This window comes from Anolis sagrei, chromosome 4 (assembly GCF_037176765.1).
Source record: "Anolis sagrei isolate rAnoSag1 chromosome 4, rAnoSag1.mat, whole genome shotgun sequence".
Lineage (NCBI taxonomy): Eukaryota > Metazoa > Chordata > Lepidosauria > Squamata > Dactyloidae > Anolis > Anolis sagrei.
The window spans coordinates 159,091,890-159,113,478 of NC_090024.1; the positions used below are offsets into that span (position 1 = coordinate 159,091,890).

The window sequence follows — 21,589 nt, forward strand, 5'->3', positions numbered from 1 at the left end:
GGTTAAATTGATGTTGATTAGACTTGGATCTACTCTGTAGAATTAATATCAACACTTTATATGCTATGAAATCATGGAAGCTGTTGTCTTATATGGTTTTTAGCCTTTTCTGCTAAAGTTTGTTGGTGTCTCATCAAACTCCAGTTCCCATTACTCCATAGCATTGAACTGTGGTGGTTAAAGTGGTGCCGAAATGCATTAATACAAGAGTGTAAATGGAAATGGCGTGAGGCCAATGAAGGATCTGGGTTTCTCCTTCACCAGTCAGCCCTTCGCCTTCTTGGTCAGGCAGGAAAAGAGGTGAAGGGCCAACCAGTGAAGGAAAAGTCCTGCCCACTGGCTGCAGAGAAGCCCTGCCTCTGGCTAGCGAGCCATATGTTGTGCCAGACCTGCTTTAAAATGTCTGAAAACTGGAGCAGATTTACTGCTTTGTCAATATGGAAACCACAAGTGATTAGAATACTAATGAACCTAGAGTGTATTAGTTTATTTCTGAAGTCAATCTCACTTAAGTTTATTTAGATAATATAGTAATTCCCTAATCCCAATTTTGATTTAAAAATAGATTGTATATAACCTTTTATCCTAACAGATATTTTAAATTAAGTGCCTCTGCGTGATTCTTGAAAGCACAACAGAGGTAATAAATTGCAGATATTCACTGCAATCCTGTGCACGGTATCCTGAAAGCAAGATGCAGGAAATGGTAGTGGTTTTACATCTGAGGCTGGATCTACACTGCCATATAATCTAGTTCAAAGCAGATAATCTAGATTCAGAAACTGGATTATATGGCAGTATAGGTGAGGCATACGTAAATACAGCCACGCATAGGTACATTGGAAATGTAACTGATGAACTTGTTTAAAGATTTGTTGATGAAAATAATGAACACATCCACTGATTTCATGTATATAGAACACTGAAAACCTTTTGTGCTTTTATTTTACCTTTCAACGTAGGTTGGCATTACAAATACAAAGTTATCTGATATCTTAGATAGGGTGTATGGAAAGGACAAAGATGCCAAAGTACCCAGTGATCTAAGTGATCTTCTCAAACCGGTAAGTGACCAGCATATACACGCACAAAAAAACTGTAATAGGAGTTAATCATACAAATGCCATGAGAATTTAAAGGCCTGAGATAAGCTACTCCCCTATACTAGACTGCCCATTCCCTAAGATCTTTATGTGACCAAGCTTATATGGTTGAAGGCCTTCCACACAGCCATATAACCCAGAATATCAAGGCAGAAAGTCCCTCACTATCTGCTTTAAACTGGGTTATCTGAGTCCACACTGCCATATATTCCAGTTCAAAACAGATAATGTGGGGGGGGGGGGGTTCAGCTGTGTGGAAGGGGCCTGAGTCACAAAAGAAAGTCCTAGACCTGTGGTTCCCCAGGTATTTTGACCTACAACTCCCGGAAATCCCAGCCATTTTACCAGCTGATAGGATTTCTGGGGAGTTGATGACCAAAATATCTGAGGACCCACAGGTTGAGAATCACTGTCTTAGATTGTGGTCATATAATCTCTCCCTGATCTGGGAGGTTTCTTTGTTTCCTTTCCATGTTATTTAATACTTGCAAGCAATGGTATGGTATCAAAAAACAAATCACCTGCTAAGTTAAGAATTCTTTTGTGAATGTTCCTAAACCTACTTTTTTAAAACCTGTTTTTCTGTTGTTGTTTTGCTGGTTATTTTGATTACTTAATGTATAGTAGATTTTATTATTTTTAACAGTTTAGGATACACAATGCCATAATCGTTAGAATTGAAATAATAAAGGAACATCCCAATAAGATTCTGCATCTTGTCATCCACAGTTCTCTGATCAGCAAACGGCTCATGGATCATTTATTGGAGAAGGATATATAAAAATGTTTGGCCAAGAAATCATGAGTGGGCCCTTCAAAACTGGCATGATCCGTGAAATACTTCAGGTGACTTTTGACATCACTGACAGATTAATGATCAAAACCTTGAACATACAGTCTTTTTTTTTGTTCTCCCTGTTGATAATTCTTTAAGGATGCAATGCAGTGTAAATTTTATCAGCAATATTTATTAACACACTGATGGCATCTTTCTGGGAGACAACCACGGCCATAAAGTGTGTAACATTCTAATTACCATTATTTAAATATGCCCAATCTATCATTGCAGGGATACCAAGGAAGAACGCCATTTCCCTTGGCACAGGAATTTGTGGATACCCTCAAAAATCACAATACCCTAGAGTGGGACAAGAATTTGATGTCTGCAGAAATCCATCGTGCTGTGCCTACCTGTACTGGACTTCCATGGCAAATCAGCTTGGTTCATGTTTGTAACACAAAATTGGTTGGAAATGGTAAGGCAATGGAATATTAACTCCCAGGTAGTGATTCACAAGAGCTTCACAGCCGAGGTCCTGTATCAGGAGATATATCATAAAGTTCTGCCCTAATGGATTGATGTAACATCTCCCTTTCACACCCTGCACACACACGCACACATAGAAAGAGAGAGAGCGTTACTGACCGGCTGGTGGGAGAACAGCATAGAAATATTAAGCAGTCTTCCTGTATTTAGATGCACATCAAAGATACCATCTTCCAGGACCTTCTAGGAGGAATATTTGGTATCTATAACAAGAAGAGTATGGCAGCTCTAGTGTAATATGAGTGTGTGATATAAATAAAATTGCTCTAGATAGTAAATAAAGAAAACATATTCTTATTGGCTCAGTAAATCCATTTTAGAGAAGGAATGGAGAAATAGATAGCAGCTATTATTGGGGTTGGAACCCCATTCCAGATAGGGGTGAGCAAAGACACTAACTTCTTGAAGAAGGTAAAGGGCTTCAGTACATATATCAAAGAAAGACACTAAGAAATGAAACAAAAACCAGAGGTTATCTGGATTCCCGCCTCTCCAATCATTTTATTTGCACATTGGTACTTCTAACACGAAATGGAACATAAAAAGGGGCTGAGGTGTCATTGCTGTGCACACAAGTACACTACCATAGATGGATACCTCTCTGCCACTACCTTATACTCCAGCATCCAGCAAATATAATGCGAAAAGTTAGGCCTGGAAATTAATTTGGTTGTTGAGTGGTCAGAAGAAGACTCCTAAAACGAGTAAAAAGGTGAATTGTACTAAAAGATTGGACTTACAACCACATACTGTAACTTATTAACAGCACATTTTTAAAGAGGTCAGGATCTTTTCGAGAATTTAGCACCTCTTTAAAGTGGTACAGATAAGTTATTCATCATCCTTGCTACAGTGATTCAGATCACATTTTTAAAGAAAAGCCAGCATTTGAAGGATTCCTATTTTTTATTATGCAGCAATTATAGCTTTGGGGACAAATCATAGTTTGTGGGCAGTAAGAGTTCCAGAGCAACAGGATTTGCCTTACTTTCAGTCAATTCTATAATTTTTCTCTAGATTCACCCTCTCAAAGTAATGCAGCAACTTTTGCTGAAGGACAAAGAAGGGGGGAAAGCATCTTTAAAATGGAACATATGCTTGGTCCCTAAAGAAGCGACAAGTAGCTTATTCAAACTCTCCATTACTGTTTCCTCTGTATCTCTAAGCAAGAAACATCCTTAGATATATACTATAATAGTACTATATATACTATGCAAAGGGACCTTGTAGCAACTTAGAAACTACGCTGTGGTATTACAAGATCCCTTTGCACGCTGATATTTCAGTCTAACATTATTAAGTATTTGGAGAGAGAGAGAGAGATGGGCGTTACATCTGTTTAATAATACCAACTGCAGTATATGCATTGCATCAATTATATTTACATAAAAAATGCATTCACACTACAGAATCATAACACTATTATCCACTTAAATTCCCCATGTCCCCTCCTTTGGGATTCTGGGATTGGCATTTTAGTGAGAGCATTTAACATTTTCAGCTCCTTTAGTACCACAGCAAACTGAAATCACGGGCTTCCATAGGATGAAACCAAGCAAGAGTTAAAGTGGAATAATAACATTATTTATTGTGAACGACCTCCACCCCCAACCAATTCCATGGGGCAGCCATAACTGGGAATAACAACAGTATTTGAGCCATTGTTTAATAGGATAATACTATTTTATAGCAATGATTTCCCTTTTTTCCTTTCAAACAGTTCAGTTATCGATAACTCCTGAGCCAACATCACAATTGACTTTGCCAGACATGATTAATAGCAACTTTAAACTGAAAACCAAGCTGAATCTCAGGTAAATAAAAATACTAACACATTGTTATCAAATGCAGTAGTACTGTGTGTTCTGTTTTCATTAACACTTTAGTGCATATACCTGAAAACTCAGCATACTCTTTCCAACATTTTAGCATCTTGAAAGATATGATCTTGACAATGGGAATTATAACACCTGAAATGCAGGCTGTTCTGGAAGAAAGTGATAAACTGGCAGTAAATGTCCCTTTGAATGTTGATTTTACCATGAATATTAAAGACAAGATCTTCAAAGTTGAACTTCCACCATGCAGCCAGGAAACTGACATCTTTTCTCAAAGGTAAACTGGAATTTGCTATTTTGTTTGCTAATTTCAGAATGCAAAGGGGTTTCTTTAAAAAAATAGCACTGACTTTCTTAGTTTATTATCTAAAGCTGGTGGTTGGGAAGGGTTAAATGGATATCTTATTTAAATTAAAATGGGTTTAAAGGCTCAGCAGTGCATTCCTGCATATGTCTACTCCAAAGTAACACCCATTGATTTAATTTGGAATTATTCCCAGGTAAATATATAGAATGTTAAAGCCTTAACACAGATATGTTTTGTGTATGGTGCATCGCTTTTTTCATACATAATGGCATTGCACAGACTTATGGTATAATCAGGCTTCAAAATCATCTTGTAAGATTGAAACTACAGAAACAATCTCAATTCTGAAACCATATCATTAACTGTTGGTTAATAACAGAAATGTACAGTGCATGGTGGTACTTAATACAAATATTTTACCCCTTTATGGCTTTAGAACAATTGTTCTCAACCTGTGAGTCCTGAGATGTTTTGGCCTTCAACTCCCAGAAATCCTAACAGCTGGTAAACTGTTGTAGGCCAAAATACCTGGGGATTCACAGGTTGAGAAACACTGCTTCAGAAGGATTGAAAGTGATGAATAAATATTCTAACCAATAGTTTGTAATGGAAGAGTGGTTTGGATTCATGCTAATTAATACTTAGAATAGTCAATGAGATTTAATACCAGAAGCCAAAGAGATTTAATTGAATCACTGTAATTAAGATTATTCCCAGTATTAACTTTATGTAGCAGCCAGCTCAATCTGAACAGGTGAAAGTGTCATGATTTGTATCTTATGCCATCTGACTATCAGCCCTCCTGACACATTGCCATTAGCCAAAAGGGAAGACAGGACATATGAACCAGCTATAAAAGTCAATTGCCCCGAGGTGGGGGGAAAGTGGGCACTGGAATGTGGAAAAGGGCAGCACCAGGCACCAGGCCTTTTGCGTGATTTATGATATTGTAGCTAGGCCTATGTAGATTGGCAGTAGTGTGAGACTCTTGTATTCCAAGCATCTTGGTATATTCTTTCAAGAGAAATCTAATCCGCAGCAGCACAGTTGGAGCTGAGGAACCTTACTGTTTGTTCGGAATCCCTTACTCTATCTAGCTTCTGCCTACACCAACGTGGAAGGAGGAGAGAGAAAGTAAATTAGATAAACTGACAGTCACAGACTTGCTGTTTACTAAAATGTTTAGATAAATAAAGAGGTATTCACTGGATACTGAAAACGGTACAACTTGCATTTCTCAGGGGATAGTTTTCCACAGAGATGGTACCACCAGTTACAGCTAGAAGCCCTTCAATTCCTGGCTAGGCTGATTGATAGATTTCTTGCTATTTTCTATTCAATGAGCATTCCATTAAATTATAAACTCAAATAACCTTTTCAACACCATACACACACAGCCTGGAAGGACCCACTCCACTCCTCATGTGGTCCAATTTGGCGTTGGCAGGGTTTGGGATACTGTGCAACTCAGCAGCAGACTTCCCCTTCTACACCATTTTATATTGTTTGATTAATTGATGACTGCATCATTAAATCAGTAATGATTCCTCTAATTGGATGACTGCTCTGATTAGAAATTATATTGTCTCTGCAGAGTTTTACATAAACTTCAGTGCCATAGTGTGTGTTAATGCAGGATATTTTAACACCTTGCCAAACAACAGATCTTTCTTTGAAATATTTGAAGAGCTAACAAAGAAACACTTAAAATCATATTTTTCTTCATAACCTCAAGAAGAAAAATGAGCTCATACATAAGCCTTTTGGAAAACTAAACTCAGGAGATTAAAGCAGGAATATGGAAAGCTGCCTAAAATATACTATCCAAAATACATCATGCGTGGCAAGCTGTTGAAAAATATCCCTTTAGTATTGTTCATTTTTCAATTTTTGAGAATATTTATGAACAGGTCCAATAAAATAATTCACATATGTATCCTGTTTATGTGATTGATAACAAATATGATTAATTTAGTAATCCATCAGTATTTATGCCTCCCATGCAGATTAGCATTCATTTCTATATAACACCTGGGATCCCCAGTGACATATAGTAAAATCCCATATAGGGTAAACTCATTGAATCAATTGTTGAATGGTATGTCAACCCATATGTGACTACTACTGATTTAATGGGTACACTCTGCTGGGAACTAACTCAAATTTATTCCATAAACGTATGCCACATACATACATAATGTGGCCAATATGATCCCGTTTCTTTACAAACTATGGTACCATTTTTTCTATATCATTCTCAATCATGAAATAAACAATTCCAAGGGAGGCAGCTTTTTGGATTTTTTCTTCTGTTTTGTAATTCATATACTTTTTGCTGATGCTAAAGGATGGCATCATTGCATGTTGCTCCTTTATCCACAAAAGTTCTGACTATTCTTATTCTGTAGAGTGGTTAGATCTTCTGACTATTTGCTATGATGTAAGCTTCTATTTATGGTGACTCTTTGAATTAGAGTTATCCAAGAGCCCCATTCTTCAGCCGTCCTACTTAGTGCTTGCAAACTTGGGGCTGTGACTTCCTTGATTGAGTAGATCCAGCTGTTTTCTTCCCCTCTATTTCTAGAGCCTAAAATATATACAAAGAATATATTTTATCAAAGATGGCACCTACCACAGTTCATATCAGAAAGCCATTTCAATAAATGAACAAGACTTACTTTTTAAAAAACTGCAACTGAATATTGGATCTTACCTGTAGAAGATTTTGCTAATATTGAGAAACAAGCTATTTCTCTTATTCTGGAAACCTGCCATTCTTCCTTTATTTATTTTCCCCTTGAGCAAGGATCAGAGAAAGCAGAAACCTTCATACTCTACCTTTAGGCCTTCCTTGTGTGTTTTTCCCCTTCTTGTTGTTAAAATTTATGTCTTGTGGTTCTGCAGATAATGACATATGTCATTTGTAATGCAACCGAATTTGCTGGCTCTCCATGCTTAATAAGACCCATCAACCACTTTTATTAAGTAGCAAAAGAAGAGTGGCTTAAACAATAAAAAGTATTGCAGGAAGACAGTGCAGGGAGGCGAAGATGCCAATGATTTCTGCTCAGAGAAATACTTTGCGATTTGGTGATGATTTAAATTATTGAATATGAATAAAGTGAAAGCCACTTCTTTTTAATCTATTCTGCCTGGATAAGCCATCATAAAATGCAAGTTGATTTGTAATTTCTTTCATCCCCTCAGCTTGTCTGAAAAAAATATTTTGGTTCATTTTTTTATTCCTGAAGTTTCTAGTTGAGCTTAATGTGGAATGTGCCTAGCATGCCCTTTATCAGGAACAGAGAGTTTAGAAAGAAAACAAAGCCCTCAGGTGATAACACATTATTTATTTATTTTTATTTGACTGAGATGCTTTGTATGAAGTACAAGCACATGTTTTCTATGATACCCTCACCACTACAGGTACTGACACAAGGAAAAGAGAGAAAGATAAAAGGAATGCAAATTGAGCTTTCAAATGGAGTAGATTATGTGTTCTTAGGTTTCTTTCTTTACCAACATGGGAACACCAATCATCTCCTGTTCACAGCCAGACAGGTCACCCAGCCCAACATGTTCCCACAACCACCCTGAGGCAACAACATCAATGGTTTGCTTGGATACTGAATGTGTATCTATCTCTGCATGCCCACTTAGTGTCTTTTAAAGCAACTGATCAACCAAAAATGGTGGTGGGGGGGGGGGGATTAAGGCCCGTATTGCCAATGTTCTTAGAGTACAAGAATTTCAGAGATCACACCTTATTAACTGCTGTTAGATACATAGATTGCTCATGGACATCAATCCTCATGTAAATAATATTTTATGAGAAATAATATTTTATGAGTAAAGGCACATGGAATAGGATTATAACATAGTGTTATATGGAAAGCAGTCATTTTTTGTCTTGTTTTGCTGAATGGAACTGCATTGCAAACGTTAGATAATTGGCTAAAAGTTATGAAAATGTAGTACAGTTGGCCCTCCATATTAGCAGATTTGACTTTGGAAGGTTCGATTAAAATGTGCCATCCTGAAGAAACTAGATATTTCTAGAGATACGTTCTCTCATATAAAAAAAGAGTAATGTTATTTGTGGTTTTTCACTTTTGTGGGGGTCGTATACAGCTAATCCCAGCAAATGTGGGCGGCTGACTATATTAGCTCTTCACATCGGCACCCAATGATTTATTTCAGTGTTGAGCCATGAGAAAGCAACTTCCCCAGAATTTCTGTGTATAGGGATTGTGATTTGAACTTTGGGTTTTGACACTAAGGACCTCATCCCATGCATTCTGGACTCCGTTTGCATGAGTTTTGAAAACAGAGTCCTACGGAGGCCATCACATGATGTAAGGGCACTTCCAGTGAGACTCTGTGGGACTCTGTTTCCACAGCACATGGAAACAAAGTCCAGAATTTGTCTTCAGGAGTCGGATGCTACCCAACTCCAAAATGAGGAAAACAGGAGAAAGTGAGGAAAGACAGGGAAAGGACAGGGGTTGGTTGCCCATCCCAGAAGATGGACCTCAACAATAGGGAACAAAGTAAGACAAATCCCTTTTCTTTCCTCCGCAATATTCATATACACCAAAAGTATCAGCATTTCACATTGTGGTTTTAATTTCAATTGGATGAAGTTTTCCTTCATTCAAATAATAATAGTATGAGTAACTTGCTCAAGTAGAGAACAGATAAGCCCATCTCATAACTACCCACCACTTTACTCCCCATTTAAAAAACTCTTCTAAATGAATGCTGTCTATGGAAGATTCATCAGAATAACCACTACTGGCATTTAGAACTATTCAATTGGAGGAGGGGGAAGAGAGAGAAAGTGATAAAACGGAAGTGGGTGAAAACATACCCTTGATTTTAACAGTAACTTGAATATTGCTAGATCATACCACTTTTCAGCTGAAAACTGGAACCATTATCCCATAATTTTTGCTTTTCCTTAAAATATGACGAGCCATATCTACACATTCAATTTGCAAGGTAATTTGCAATGAACAGCCATTTGGTAGCGAGTCCATATTGCAATACATAACTCAGATCTTTTTAACATATTTGTGTTCTGGCACATTATTTCACTTTCTCTTTATCTTGTAGGCTTAAGACATCTGCTGTCACTCGCAATATTGAAGAGGCACCTGCTAGTAAGTCAACTCCTGTGCTTCTCCCTGAGACGATGTCTAACATAATAAAGCAGTCTTTTGATTCTTCTTCAGTTGAACAGGATAGAAGAAAGGTAATCCATATTGGATTTTTAGATGCACAGTTTTTTGTCTTGAAAACAGTATATAGAAAAGAAATGGTGTGAATTGTTGCATTATTTTTTTCACATAATAGTAAAATGGGTCTATAGCGCATTATAGTTATAATGTCTTGGAACCAGGACTTAGCAGTCAGCAAGCACTCTAGTTGCCAGACAGCATTTCTATTAAGCATAGATAAATTTCCAGAAATATCAAAGTCTATTACTATTGGTATTGTTGGATAATTTAGCAGTTAGAATTGGAATGTACTATGTGGAAAGCTCATACTCTATTGATACATGAAGAAATACAATGACAGTTTGCCATGGTGAGTAAAATGCGATTGAACTAAATTTGTGGTTCTTATTGCTGTTGTTGAGTGTGCCTTCAAGTTATTTTCAACTTACATCAACCCACAAAGGGTTTTTTGACAACTTTTGTTCAGAAGTAGTTTGCCATTGCCATCCTCTGAGAATAAGATAATGTAAATTGTCCAAGCGGATGTCCATGGCGGATTTGAACTTCTGTCTCCTAGGATCCTTGTGCAATACTCAAACGGGTACATCATGTTGGCTCCGGCTAAATTCAGCCAGGACATCCTATTGAGTTGTTTCTAGACTCTAGGTTTAAAGTAGACCCACTGGAATCATGATTAATTTGTTTCATTGCTTTCAGTGGATCTCCTTCAAGCATTGTGAAATCTGGATCCAATCCACTGATTGTAACAGCTTTGGAGTATAGGTTTGAGATGTGCCAGAATTCAACAGTAACACTGAAGCAATTTAAAACTGCTCAAGTATATCTGATTTGAAGAGGATTTGCACAAGAAGGCAGTTGATGTCTCCTTCTGCAACGTTCACCAGAGCACATGCACTGATGTAACCACTAACCAGGGGTCATGATTTCATATATAATGAACGGAATTCTAGCTATAGGAAGATGCTTTATAGTAAATCAGATCGGTAGTTCATTTCACCCCAGTCTTATCAATTCTGGCTGCCATAGTCTCACTGGTCATTCAGTTTGGATAGTTTCCTAGCCCACCAGGCACTTTCTAGCAATCTTGATAGTCTCCCAACCAAGTTAGGCAGATTTCCTAGCCTGCCTCCCCTGCCTCTTCTCTCTCTCCCCACCCCCTCCTTCCAATTCAGCTTTACCAGGTAGCACTAGCAACCACTGGCAGTGATAGGGGTCTGTTCAAGCAAGTTTCAGCAGAGTGGTGTTTCCAGTCCTTGCCTGCCAGCAACATGTGGTGCCTCCAATTGTTGCATTAGCAATCACTGAAGAGAGTGGGGTGGAAAAAGCAGTGTTATAATCGTCGAAGGCTTTCATGGCTGGAATCACTAGGTTCTTGTGGGGTTTTTTGGGCTATAGAGCCATGTTCTAGAGGCATTTCTCCTGACGTTTCGCCTGTATCTATGGCAAGCATCCTCAGAGGTAGTGAGGTCTGTTGGAATTAGGACAATGGGTTTATATATCTGTGGAATGGCTGGGGTGGGGCAAGGAGCTCTTCCCTGCTGCAGTTAGGTGTGAATGTTTAGCTGATCACCTTCATTAGCATTTGAAGGCCTGCCTGAGCCTGGGAAAATCTGTTGCTGGGAGGTGTTAATCTGTGCCTGGTTTTTTTCCTCTCTGTTGTTTAGCTGTTATAATTTTAGAGTTTTTTAATACTGGTAGCCAGATTTTGTTCATTTTCATGGTCTCTTCCTTTCTGATGAAATTGTCCACATGCTTGTGGGTTTCAATGGCTTCTCTGTGTAGCCTGACATGGTGGTTGTTGGTGTGGTCCAGCATTCCTGTGTTCTCAAATAATATGCTGTGTCCACACCTAACTGCAGCAGGGAAGAGCTCCTTGCCCCACCCCAGCCATTCCACAGATATATAAACCCATTGTCCTAATTCCAACAGACCTCACTACCTCTGAGGATGCTTGCCATAAATGCAGGCGAAACGTCAGGAGAAATGCCTCTAGAACATGGCTCTATAGCCCGAAAAAACCCACAATAACCTAGTGTTATAATCTTTTAACTTGCAATGGTTGCTGTCTGGTAAAAGACTTTTATGATTGGAGCAATAGTGTCATTATCATGAATATGTGGGAACTGTGAATACGTATCAGATATGTATATCTAAGTCTAGATCAGTAGTTCTCAACCTTTGATACTCCAGTTATTTAGGACTTCATCTGTGTTTAAAAAACACGGATGTTCCTGGGGTCAAAAGACCCCAAAAAGTCCTTTAAAAAAGAAAAGTACTTACCGGCCTCCATTGGAGAGCTACTGCAACTCTCCTGGCACATAGAAATGATGTGCCAGGAGAAGGGGGAGCAGAAGTGATTTTCCTCCTCCCACCCCCCTTTCTCCTGGCATGTCATTTTTTTTCTGTTAGGAGAGCTGTAACAGCTCTCGAATGGAGGCCGGGTAAGTATTTTTCTTTTTAAAAGGGCTTTTTGGGGGTCTTTTGAAGAGGGGATTGGTATTCCCACAGGTTTGTTTTTTTTTTTTTGGACTAATTTAGCCTGGAAAACTGTGGGAATGCTGTCTGGACTGCAGACTAGACACCAGAAGCCTTCTAAGAAAGTGCAGAATAAACCCACTATCAAATTAATTCATCACAAACCAGGGTTTTCCTGGTTTGTGGTGGATTAATTCAAGTTTGTCCAGAACATCATCTGGATAGCCCTCTTTTTATTGCGGAAGTTTCTGTAATAAGGAGGTTGTCTAGATGTGCCCTAAGTTCTATATTCATTGCTATAATAGTGAACTCTAGACACTCTCTCCAAATGACTTAATTATCATTACTAAAAAGGGTGGATCATATGCCTAAAATTATTATTTCTTCTACTTGAATATATTTCTTGTCCATCTAGGAAGAACCATTTTCAGAAATCAGGTCAACAGAACAGATCTACTCGCAAAAACAATCAGAACGCCACTTAGACTCAATTCGACAAACGGTGTGCTTTGAAACGTGTACATTTGGATGTAAAGTTTGCTTTGAATCAGCAAATGCATATGCTGGATGTATCCTAGGTGACTCCCTATACAACATTATTGGTGAACATGTTTTAAAATTAACCCTCAAGCAAGGTAAGTCATATTTACAATATAATTTAGTTTGTAACTTACAGGGGGGGGGGGGGGATGTTACAGCAAAACAGTGACAGGTGTGAAAAAATAACTTCAGAAAATCTATTTATAACATGTAACACAGTGTATAATTAATTATGCAGTTTGTGGTAGTTGATTGATTTTTATAATATTTTAGCCAGTGATGTGAAGTGCAAAATATTAATCCTGGGAAAATGGTTTGAATCTACTTGCAGGTTCCAACTATAGTAGACACCTTGAATTAGTGGACATTACATAAGTCTTGGCTTAACCGTCCTTCATAATCATATATAATGATGATGATGGACCTCTAGTTAGTTATGACTAATAATTCCACCTCACCCCCACCCCACCCCAAAACCCAACTTTTTCAGCCTGGCAGCACCTCTACCAAAGAATTTCTTAGATGCTCAGGGCAATGGGAATGACAAGTGCACTTCTCTTCCAGTTATAGGACATATAAAAACAGGCAATGGAGGGGCCACTTGGCAACCTGACACAACTGTTGTCCCAAGGTGCCCCATAAATGGGAAAGTCCTCCAACCATCATTTCCAAGAGCCTCAAGTGATCTGCAGCACCTCAGAAATTCTTACAGTGCTCCCATGTGAAAATGTAGGGTTTGGAGTCGACAGTCAGATATTAGTAATTGCAATGAGATCATAAATCTGGCTTACCACTTCATAACTACTAAACAGAATGCAAGCTCTGGTTTGAGTTTTTATGACTCATGTGTTGTGAGGGAGCACTAATTCCTTAACTACAATCCTATATTTTGTCCATACAGGGTTAATTCTTATCTCTAACTTTTGTCACCTTACCAATTAGTTAGTACTGTTACCAAGCATGAAAGGGTCCTGTGTGCTGATGTACAAAGGGTGACAAGGCTTTTGCTTTAAAAAGAGGGTGAATGACCTCAAAAATACTATTTCCCCAATTACAAATTGAAACCAAAAAAGCATGAAAAATGCCTTTGAAATGCAGAGTTAAAACAACATGGTGTCTATGCTCCGGTCAAATAAACAAAATGAGTTATTTGTTTATGCTGGATCCTCAATATTAGAATTGGCTGTTTGAAGACCAGTGATTATGGTGAATGTAACCATGACAGGAGCCCCCGGTGGCGCAGTGGGTTAAAGCACTGAGCTGCTGAGCTTGTTGATCGAAAGGTCGCAGGTTCGATTCCGGAGAGCGGCGTGAGCTTCCGCTGTCAGCCCTAGCTTCTGCCAACCTAGCAGTTCGAAAACATGCAAATGTGAGTAGATCAATAGGTACCGCTCCGGCGGGAAGGTAACAGCGCTCCATGCAGTCATGCTGGCCACATGACCTTGGAGGTGTCTACGGACAACGCTGGCTCTTCGGCTTAGAAATGGAGATGAGCACCACACCCCAGAGTCAGACATGACTGGACTTGAATGTCAGGGGACTACCTTTACCTTTACCTTTAACCATGACAGGACTGTATTTGCTCTGATTTAGAGTTTGGAAATTTTTTGTTGTTGTTGTGGTTGTTGTTGTAGACTAGAAAGAGATTTTATACTTTTCCACTCTCATACATACAATGAAATCTTTTAACATATATTTCTATCAATCTATGAAATGAGAATTCTGATAATATTATTTGCCACTGATTGTTATTGTTAGTCACCCAGATGTTTGTTTTTTCATGTGTGCCAATCCTCCATGAGGAAATGGAGATCTTTGTTGATTAATCTGAATCTACTTGCACTGAAAGCAGTTGAAACTGGTATATTGCCAGTTGCTGGGTTCACTTGTGAATGAAAGTGTAGAAGTTCTGGATTGCAGTGTTAAGATCTAGGCTTGATTGCCTTCCAACCATGTTGATAATGTGATTTCCATGTCTATATCCTTCAGAATTTTGCAATGTTTGCAATGTTCTCATTAAATTTGAGCTAGTGAAAAAAAATAAGCAGAATACAATATGTGTTTTAAAGGATTATTGCAATGACTTCCAAAATGGCCTTTTGTTATGGCTTCAGGAGAGATCAAAGAGGTGTGTATGAGGCCCCTTCCACACAGCTGCATAAAATCTACATAAAACTGGATTATATGGCAGTGTGAACTCAGATAATCCATTTCAAAGCAGATATTGTAGATTATCTGCCTTGATATTTTGGTTATATGGCTGTGTGGAAGGACCCTGCGTATCATGAGTGGGTCTTAGCAACATCTAGAAAAAGGAAGAGGTCCATCTCCAAGTGCACAGTAAATGGTCTTTTTTGGTTTGTTTTGGGGAAAGGGTCTGTGTATTTTGGCAAATGTATATATTTCAAAGTCCTTTATTCTTCCTTATCGACACAGTCGTTCCCATATGAATCAATAAAACAAACAGGGAGCCCTCCCAGTATTAAGTGCCCAATGTCTACATTTGAAAAACCATAGTTTCTAGCATAAATTATAAGGATCTTATGCAATAGCATTGGTATTATTTATATAATTTTAGATGATACAAGAGCACCAATTGAGAAGTTACAATTCACACTTCAAGGAGGTGTGCAAGCTGCTGAAGCGAAGGTGCGGCTACAGATGAGAAAAGTAAGAATTGGGGTATTTCTCTATAATTTGCTTTGATGATTATGTGCTTGCAAGATCCAAATCTTGTATGGTTTTCCACTTGTTTTTATTTTAGGACATTTGTTGCATTCAAGGCTTTAGGAAAATGTTACATACATTGTTACATTGATAAAAAAAGCTAGTTGTGACTGTGTTGCCTTGAGCAATGGTTTTTCTAACTAGACATTGCAGACATATTAATTTGTACAAAGAAAGATTATGTGGATGACAGTAATAGCCGATACAAGAAAGCTGCAAATATAATCTCTTATGCAGACTGTCCTATGGTAAAACCTTTCCATATTCATGATGCATTTGTTGCCCAGGACCAAACTAAGTTCCTAAGATGTCAATGCTATTGCTTGCAGCTGTTTGGAGAACTCTGTATATTTTTTCCAGTAAAAGCAGTGCAAGGTTGTAGCAATTCAAACCTCTGGAGTTGTTCTAAGGGGAGGGGGTGCTCTCCCCTCCATCTTTTACTACTTAAAGTATTAAATTAGATACATGTGCCCCCATGACCGATTTTTGCCACCAGAGAGCACAGTAATATATTCCAAGAATCAGGGGTTGACTACAAAAGAATTTATTCTCAATCATTCATCATGAAGGAGAAGGACTAGAAATATGATTCTGATCTATTTAAAAATCAGCTGGCTAATAGTAATCAGTCCCATGGTTATTATAAGATCTCATGTTGCCAAATTGTAGTTGGCTCTTTTTTATAAAAAGAAAAATCAGAGTTAGCTTAATGAATTTGCAAAATCAGCCAATGAGAATGAAAAATAATGTAAAGCTATAAATACGTTCCGGTTCTATAAATAAGAAAATCAATGATCCCTATTGATAAGAGAACCTCCAATATTCCATTATTCTGTGGATGTGATATTGAAATGCATTGATTCTGTTTGAGTCATATGCAAAATTGATCTGACTTTGGGTCTTAGATAGATAGATAGATAGATAGATAGATAGATAGATAGATAGATGGATTATAAAAGTGTATATGGTGCAGAAAAGAGACCACTTTCACATTTAAGAGGTGGAATGTAATGAAAGATTTTAATAGGAGGAGGAGTCACAGAACTTTTCTGGATGTATCCACCAGGAAAGGAGCAGCAGCTCTGAAGATTCTGAATCCAGCTCTGATAGCTCATCAAGCACTGCCTTTTTGGCCAGAGGTTCAGATAAAAACATGAACTTGAAGCAAGCAAGAATTGTGAATGAAGAAGGGCAGCAGGAACATGATCAGGAGCGTTACCGTGATCAAAAGCAACCTCCAGAGAAAAGGAAGAAGACGTTATCTTCCCAGCTTAGGAGGAGTAGCAGTAGCAGTAGCAGTAGCAGAAGTAGTAGCAGCAGCAGCAGCAGCAGCAGCAGAGATAGTAGCAGCAGTGACAGTAGCAGTGACACCAGATCTAAGCAGCATGGTAAAGGGAAGCACCAAAAATACCAGAACAAGAAACACAACAAGAATCAGTCAGGCAATAAAAGGGGACGTTTTGATGAAAGCAAATATTCAGAGAGACCTCCCACCAAATACAATGAAGAACGAGAGAGGCAACGTTGGACTGATCTATCTCCCCCAGTAAGTATTTTCTTTAAAACACACTACAACTAAGATTACATTCGTTTACTTGTGATGATGTATTTGAGCAAGCCTTTCTTCTTGGAATTTTGCAGAGGATACGAGGCCTGCAGTGGTCCATGTTCAGCTTCAAGGAAAGCTATCCCAACCAGGTAGGTTCCAATCTGAAATCCATTTCCTTTGTAGGAAAAAGATGATAACTCAGTGCCGTATACCTTCCCCTTTGCTTAAAGCTAATTTTCCTAATAAATAGGTATTAAAAGTTCTCCTATCTATAGCTTGGAATAATAAATGCATTCGCACGTAGAATTAATGCAATTTGACACCTCTTGAACTGCCCTGGCTAAATGCTATAAAATCAAAAGAATTGCCGGTCTTTGATCTTCTCCATTGAAGAATGCTCATGACACTACAACTCCCAGGACCGGAACTACAGGATAGGCTCTGCTGAGTAGTTCCATATAGTCTATATGAACAATTTGTCTAGTTTTGTGACTCTGCATCAAAACAGTGACTCATATGGATTCTTGCATATGTCTATTTACTGATTGTTAACCTCTGGCTAGGGCCAAAATTATTTCCCAAAATCCCAAACCATGTGTATTCTCTAAGATCAGGACCACATGACACAATACCATCCCCAAAATTAATATAATTCTCTTCCAGAAAGTTATCAGTAAAAAGGTGGGTTTTTTGCTGTAAGAAAAAATAATTATAGTCTTCTATGCTCGGGCTAATAAGCATAGATGAGGGTTAATAAATTGAAAATAAATCCAGATGAGACAAAGGTACCCCTGGTCAGTCACAAGGCAGATGAGGATGTGGGGTTACAGCCTGTGTTGGATGGGTTCACACTTTCCCTGAAGACCCAGGTGTGTGGTCTGGGGACTCAGTGTTTACCCTGGTGTCAGTGGTGGCCAGGAGCACCTTTGCACAATTAAAACTTGTGTGTTAGCTGCATACATACTTTGAGATACCAAATCTGGCCATGGTAGTCCACGCTTTAGTCACATCCTGCTTGGATTACTGCAACACTACCTTTGAAAATTGTTTGGAAGCTTCAACTGGCCCAAAGATCAGCAACCAGACTACTAACTGGAGCAGTATTCAGGAAGTGGACAATTCCCATGTTACAGCAGCTCCACTGGCTGCCGGTCTGCTTCTGGGCTTAATACAAAGTGTTGATTATTACCTATAAAGCCCAGGCTATCTAGAAAACTGTGTCTCCTTCTACAAACGTGCATGAGCTCTTCGATCAGCTGAGGAGGTTCTACCTTTGGTCCCACCTTTATCTCAAGCACGGCTGGTGGGAACGAGAGGAGAGGCCTTCTCAGTGATCCCCCCCGGCCTTTGGAATGCCCCCTCCTTACTCGCTTTTAAAAAGCAACTTAAACATTTCTATGCACTCAAGCATATTACAAGAAGGAGGAATGGAGCTTGTAACATTGATAAACAGAACAGAATAGGATACTTATTTGATATGCTATCTATCTATACATTTTTATTTTCAGCTAAGGCTCTGGTGGGACTTTCATCCAAAAGCGAACCAGAGTAAGGATAAAGGCATTGACCTTCCATTTATACATCTTCAAATGCAGGCAAACAAAAAAAATGCTTCTACATACGTTAACATAATCACTACATCACCCTAAGCATAATTGAAATATCAAATTCTATCTTCCAGCATGCAAGAGGCATGTCTCTATATATTTTTTCTAAAGCAGCTTACATCCATCAGGAGCCTACTTTTGAGCTGTCAGGAGGGAGGGAGAGAAACTCTGTCTGTGCCAGGCCTTTTCATATGTCCCCCCACTGGAATGTTCACCCCCCCCCCTTGCTGTGCCTTGGGCACAGATCTCCTTCAGCATTCTTTCTGGCCTGCACCATGTATAAAGTGGGACTTGAGTATCTATGCGTTGTAAAACCAAGCCCCAGTAAATACCAAGGGCCACACTGTAATAAAGAGGATTTATCCTCTTAAAATTGTATTCTGTCTACTTACAGAAGACAACTAAATAAAAGGCTGGGACAGTTCATCCCTAGGGCTTTGATACTTCACTTTAGATTGTACTAGGGAAGCAGGAGATAGATAGATGTGTCAACTTGATTTCCTTATCTTAGATGTAGAAAGTAGATACGGCTATTTGCTCTTTAGGTCTGGAGTGCCAAAGAAGAAGGCATTTTTCTAGGGTCTACAAAAATGTCATGCCTTTCCAGTGCCTCTGAAATTTGCTTTGAAAAATAAGAATTCAAGGGACAGAATGTTGCCTTACATTTTCACATATATCACAGTGCCTTCGCTGCTTTCCCTGTTGCTTTTGCTCTCTCAACTCTTCCTCCCCTTTGTTTTGCAAACCAGGAAGAGTCAAGCAGTTCATCATCTTCCTCTGAATCAAGCAGCAGCAGTTCCAGCAGCTCCAGTCGGAGAAGCAGCAGCAGCTCCAGTAGCAGCAGAAGGAGCAGCTCCAGTAGAAGCAGCAGTAGCAGCAGCAGTGATTCAAGCCAGTCACAAGTATGATTTAAATGTTATAATAGGTGGTCAAATTTTGAAACAAATAATCATGGAGGACAGTAGCCTTTCCTCTTTTTTCCCTTTGGCAGTCTTTAAACGGAGTTGGGATGGGCATCTTTCAGGAGGGCTTTCATTGTGTACTTTTTGATTAGAAAAGATGAATAATGTTTAATAAAGTTTAAGGCAACAAGGAAAAGTTGGCCACAACCACAATACAAGCAAGCAAGCCACATCCCTGTACTTGCAAGAGGTGAGCAGAGCTGTTGATCAGCAAAGCTCTTGTCTCATTCATAAGAACTCCACAAAGCCAACTTTGTGTCAATTAATAAGAAAAATAAAGTGGGGTAGTTGGACAAGATGGCACTTGCTTTCCCTTCCATCTCTATGAGTTGATGAATAAAATACAAACATCTGTAGAGAAATTGTAACTTCATATAGTATGAATTCCTTATTCGTGGGACTGGTATCCACAGTTACATTTACCCATGTCTGACGAAATATGACTTCTTTTGTCATTTTCTGGATTTTCTGGCATGATTCTATGGTATTTTTGGGCCAAATGTATTTCATAGTTATCCATGACTGCATGTATCTATGCAAAGTCTGGGAATGTATTTCCCACTCCTCCTCCCACAGATAAAGAGGTTGTACTATATGTACATTCAGTTGTAATAACAACCAGGTCATTGATTTTCAAGGAAAAACTAGAAAAACTACCCTCTCCTTATTAGCTCCTAGCCGTTTTATATACCAGATAAAAGGAGCATGACCCAATAGTATTTCTTTCTCCACTGATGGGTCTTCTTCCATCAGCAGACCTTAGGGAAGGGTATGTAACATCATTTTTGTCCTATGAATTTAAGTCTTGTCAGGAAGAGTGGAAGGGAAAGAAAGTTCTATCATATCAGCACATGTTGATAGAACTTCCATGTGGCTACCAGGGTCTTCCTGGACTCCTAGAGACCTCTATCCATCGGGCACACACTGAAAATATAGGATATAGCATAAATATCTTCCACATTTTGAAGGGGTACAAAATTAACAATGTCATCTAGAAAAAAATGTATTTCTGAAAAGTTTCAAAATTGTATCAGACAAATCATTTTGTAAGGATGCAGTTTTACATTGACATGCAGAATCCTCCTAATACTCCGACTTAATATCCCTCATGATGTGGAATGCTTATGAGCAGAACACCTTGGCAATTACTGAGTAGATGCTCTTACTGCTTCCACATTTTCTGGCATTCTAATGGTTCTAGGTCTGCCAATGATTTTTTTCAGTGTGGATCCAATTGCCCGAAGATTAAAAATCTGTAGCAAAATAATTTTCCAATTTGGTACAGATATATTTCAACCAAGTGCGAAGTGTGTACAAAATGCCCTCTGCATCATTATAACAGAATGGTTGTTCTCGCAATACCTTTGAACAACAGAGCCCCAATGTTCACTGGTCAAACTCATGATGGGTAGTGAAAATAGCAGCGCCTACTCTACAAAAATAGACCACCTCACCACTCTACTCCCACTACAGCCCACACGGTGCCCCCTTGAAATATGGGCGATCTTTAGGCGCCACCCTGTACATGACCTCCAAGGAGCCAATTGCACAAACATCAGAAGCTTCTATGCATCATAGTTGTCCATAATCATTCAACCCCTCTGTCTGTTTTAGTTACAAAACAGTTTTTTTCCCCCCACATCACAAGAAAACTGCACCCTAAGAGATCTAGGCAAATAAAAATAAATCATTCCCATAATACTCAACATTTCTCTTCCCTCCTGATAGTAGTTAGACCACAAGCACAATGTTGACTTTAGACCAGGGGTTGTACATTTTCAGAAGCAAGATAGCAAGCTCCTCTTTCTTGTCAAAGTTTTAAAAATATTTGCTCTATAGACCAAATATACCATGTGTTATATTTTTAGAATGCAAAACATTTTGAAAATACAAATAGTAGAGGACTAATACAAC

At 38.7% G+C, this 21,589-nt stretch overlaps 1 protein-coding gene across 2 annotated transcripts in view; it reads left to right on the forward strand.

The window, feature by feature from the left end:
- Positions 1-21,589, forward strand: part of LOC132774073 (vitellogenin-1-like) — a 51,630-nt gene that overhangs the window by 18,606 nt on the left and 11,435 nt on the right. Inside the window, exons 15-26 of one of the 2 annotated variants that reach the window (XM_067467809.1) lie at positions 963-1,064; positions 1,833-1,949; positions 2,173-2,359; positions 4,151-4,244; positions 4,360-4,545; positions 9,691-9,829; positions 12,706-12,925; positions 15,409-15,500; positions 16,624-17,103; positions 17,199-17,255; positions 19,463-19,545; positions 19,582-19,615. In XM_067467809.1, the coding sequence (XP_067323910.1) occupies positions 963-1,064; positions 1,833-1,949; positions 2,173-2,359; positions 4,151-4,244; positions 4,360-4,545; positions 9,691-9,829; positions 12,706-12,925; positions 15,409-15,500; positions 16,624-17,103; positions 17,199-17,255; positions 19,463-19,545; positions 19,582-19,615 (1,791 nt within the window). Of the gene's footprint in view, positions 1-962; positions 1,065-1,832; positions 1,950-2,172; positions 2,360-4,150; positions 4,245-4,359; positions 4,546-9,690; positions 9,830-12,705; positions 12,926-15,408; positions 15,501-16,623; positions 17,104-17,198; positions 17,256-19,462; positions 19,616-21,589 lie in introns of both variants that reach the window. The other variant, XM_060773794.2, reaches the window with a different exon arrangement.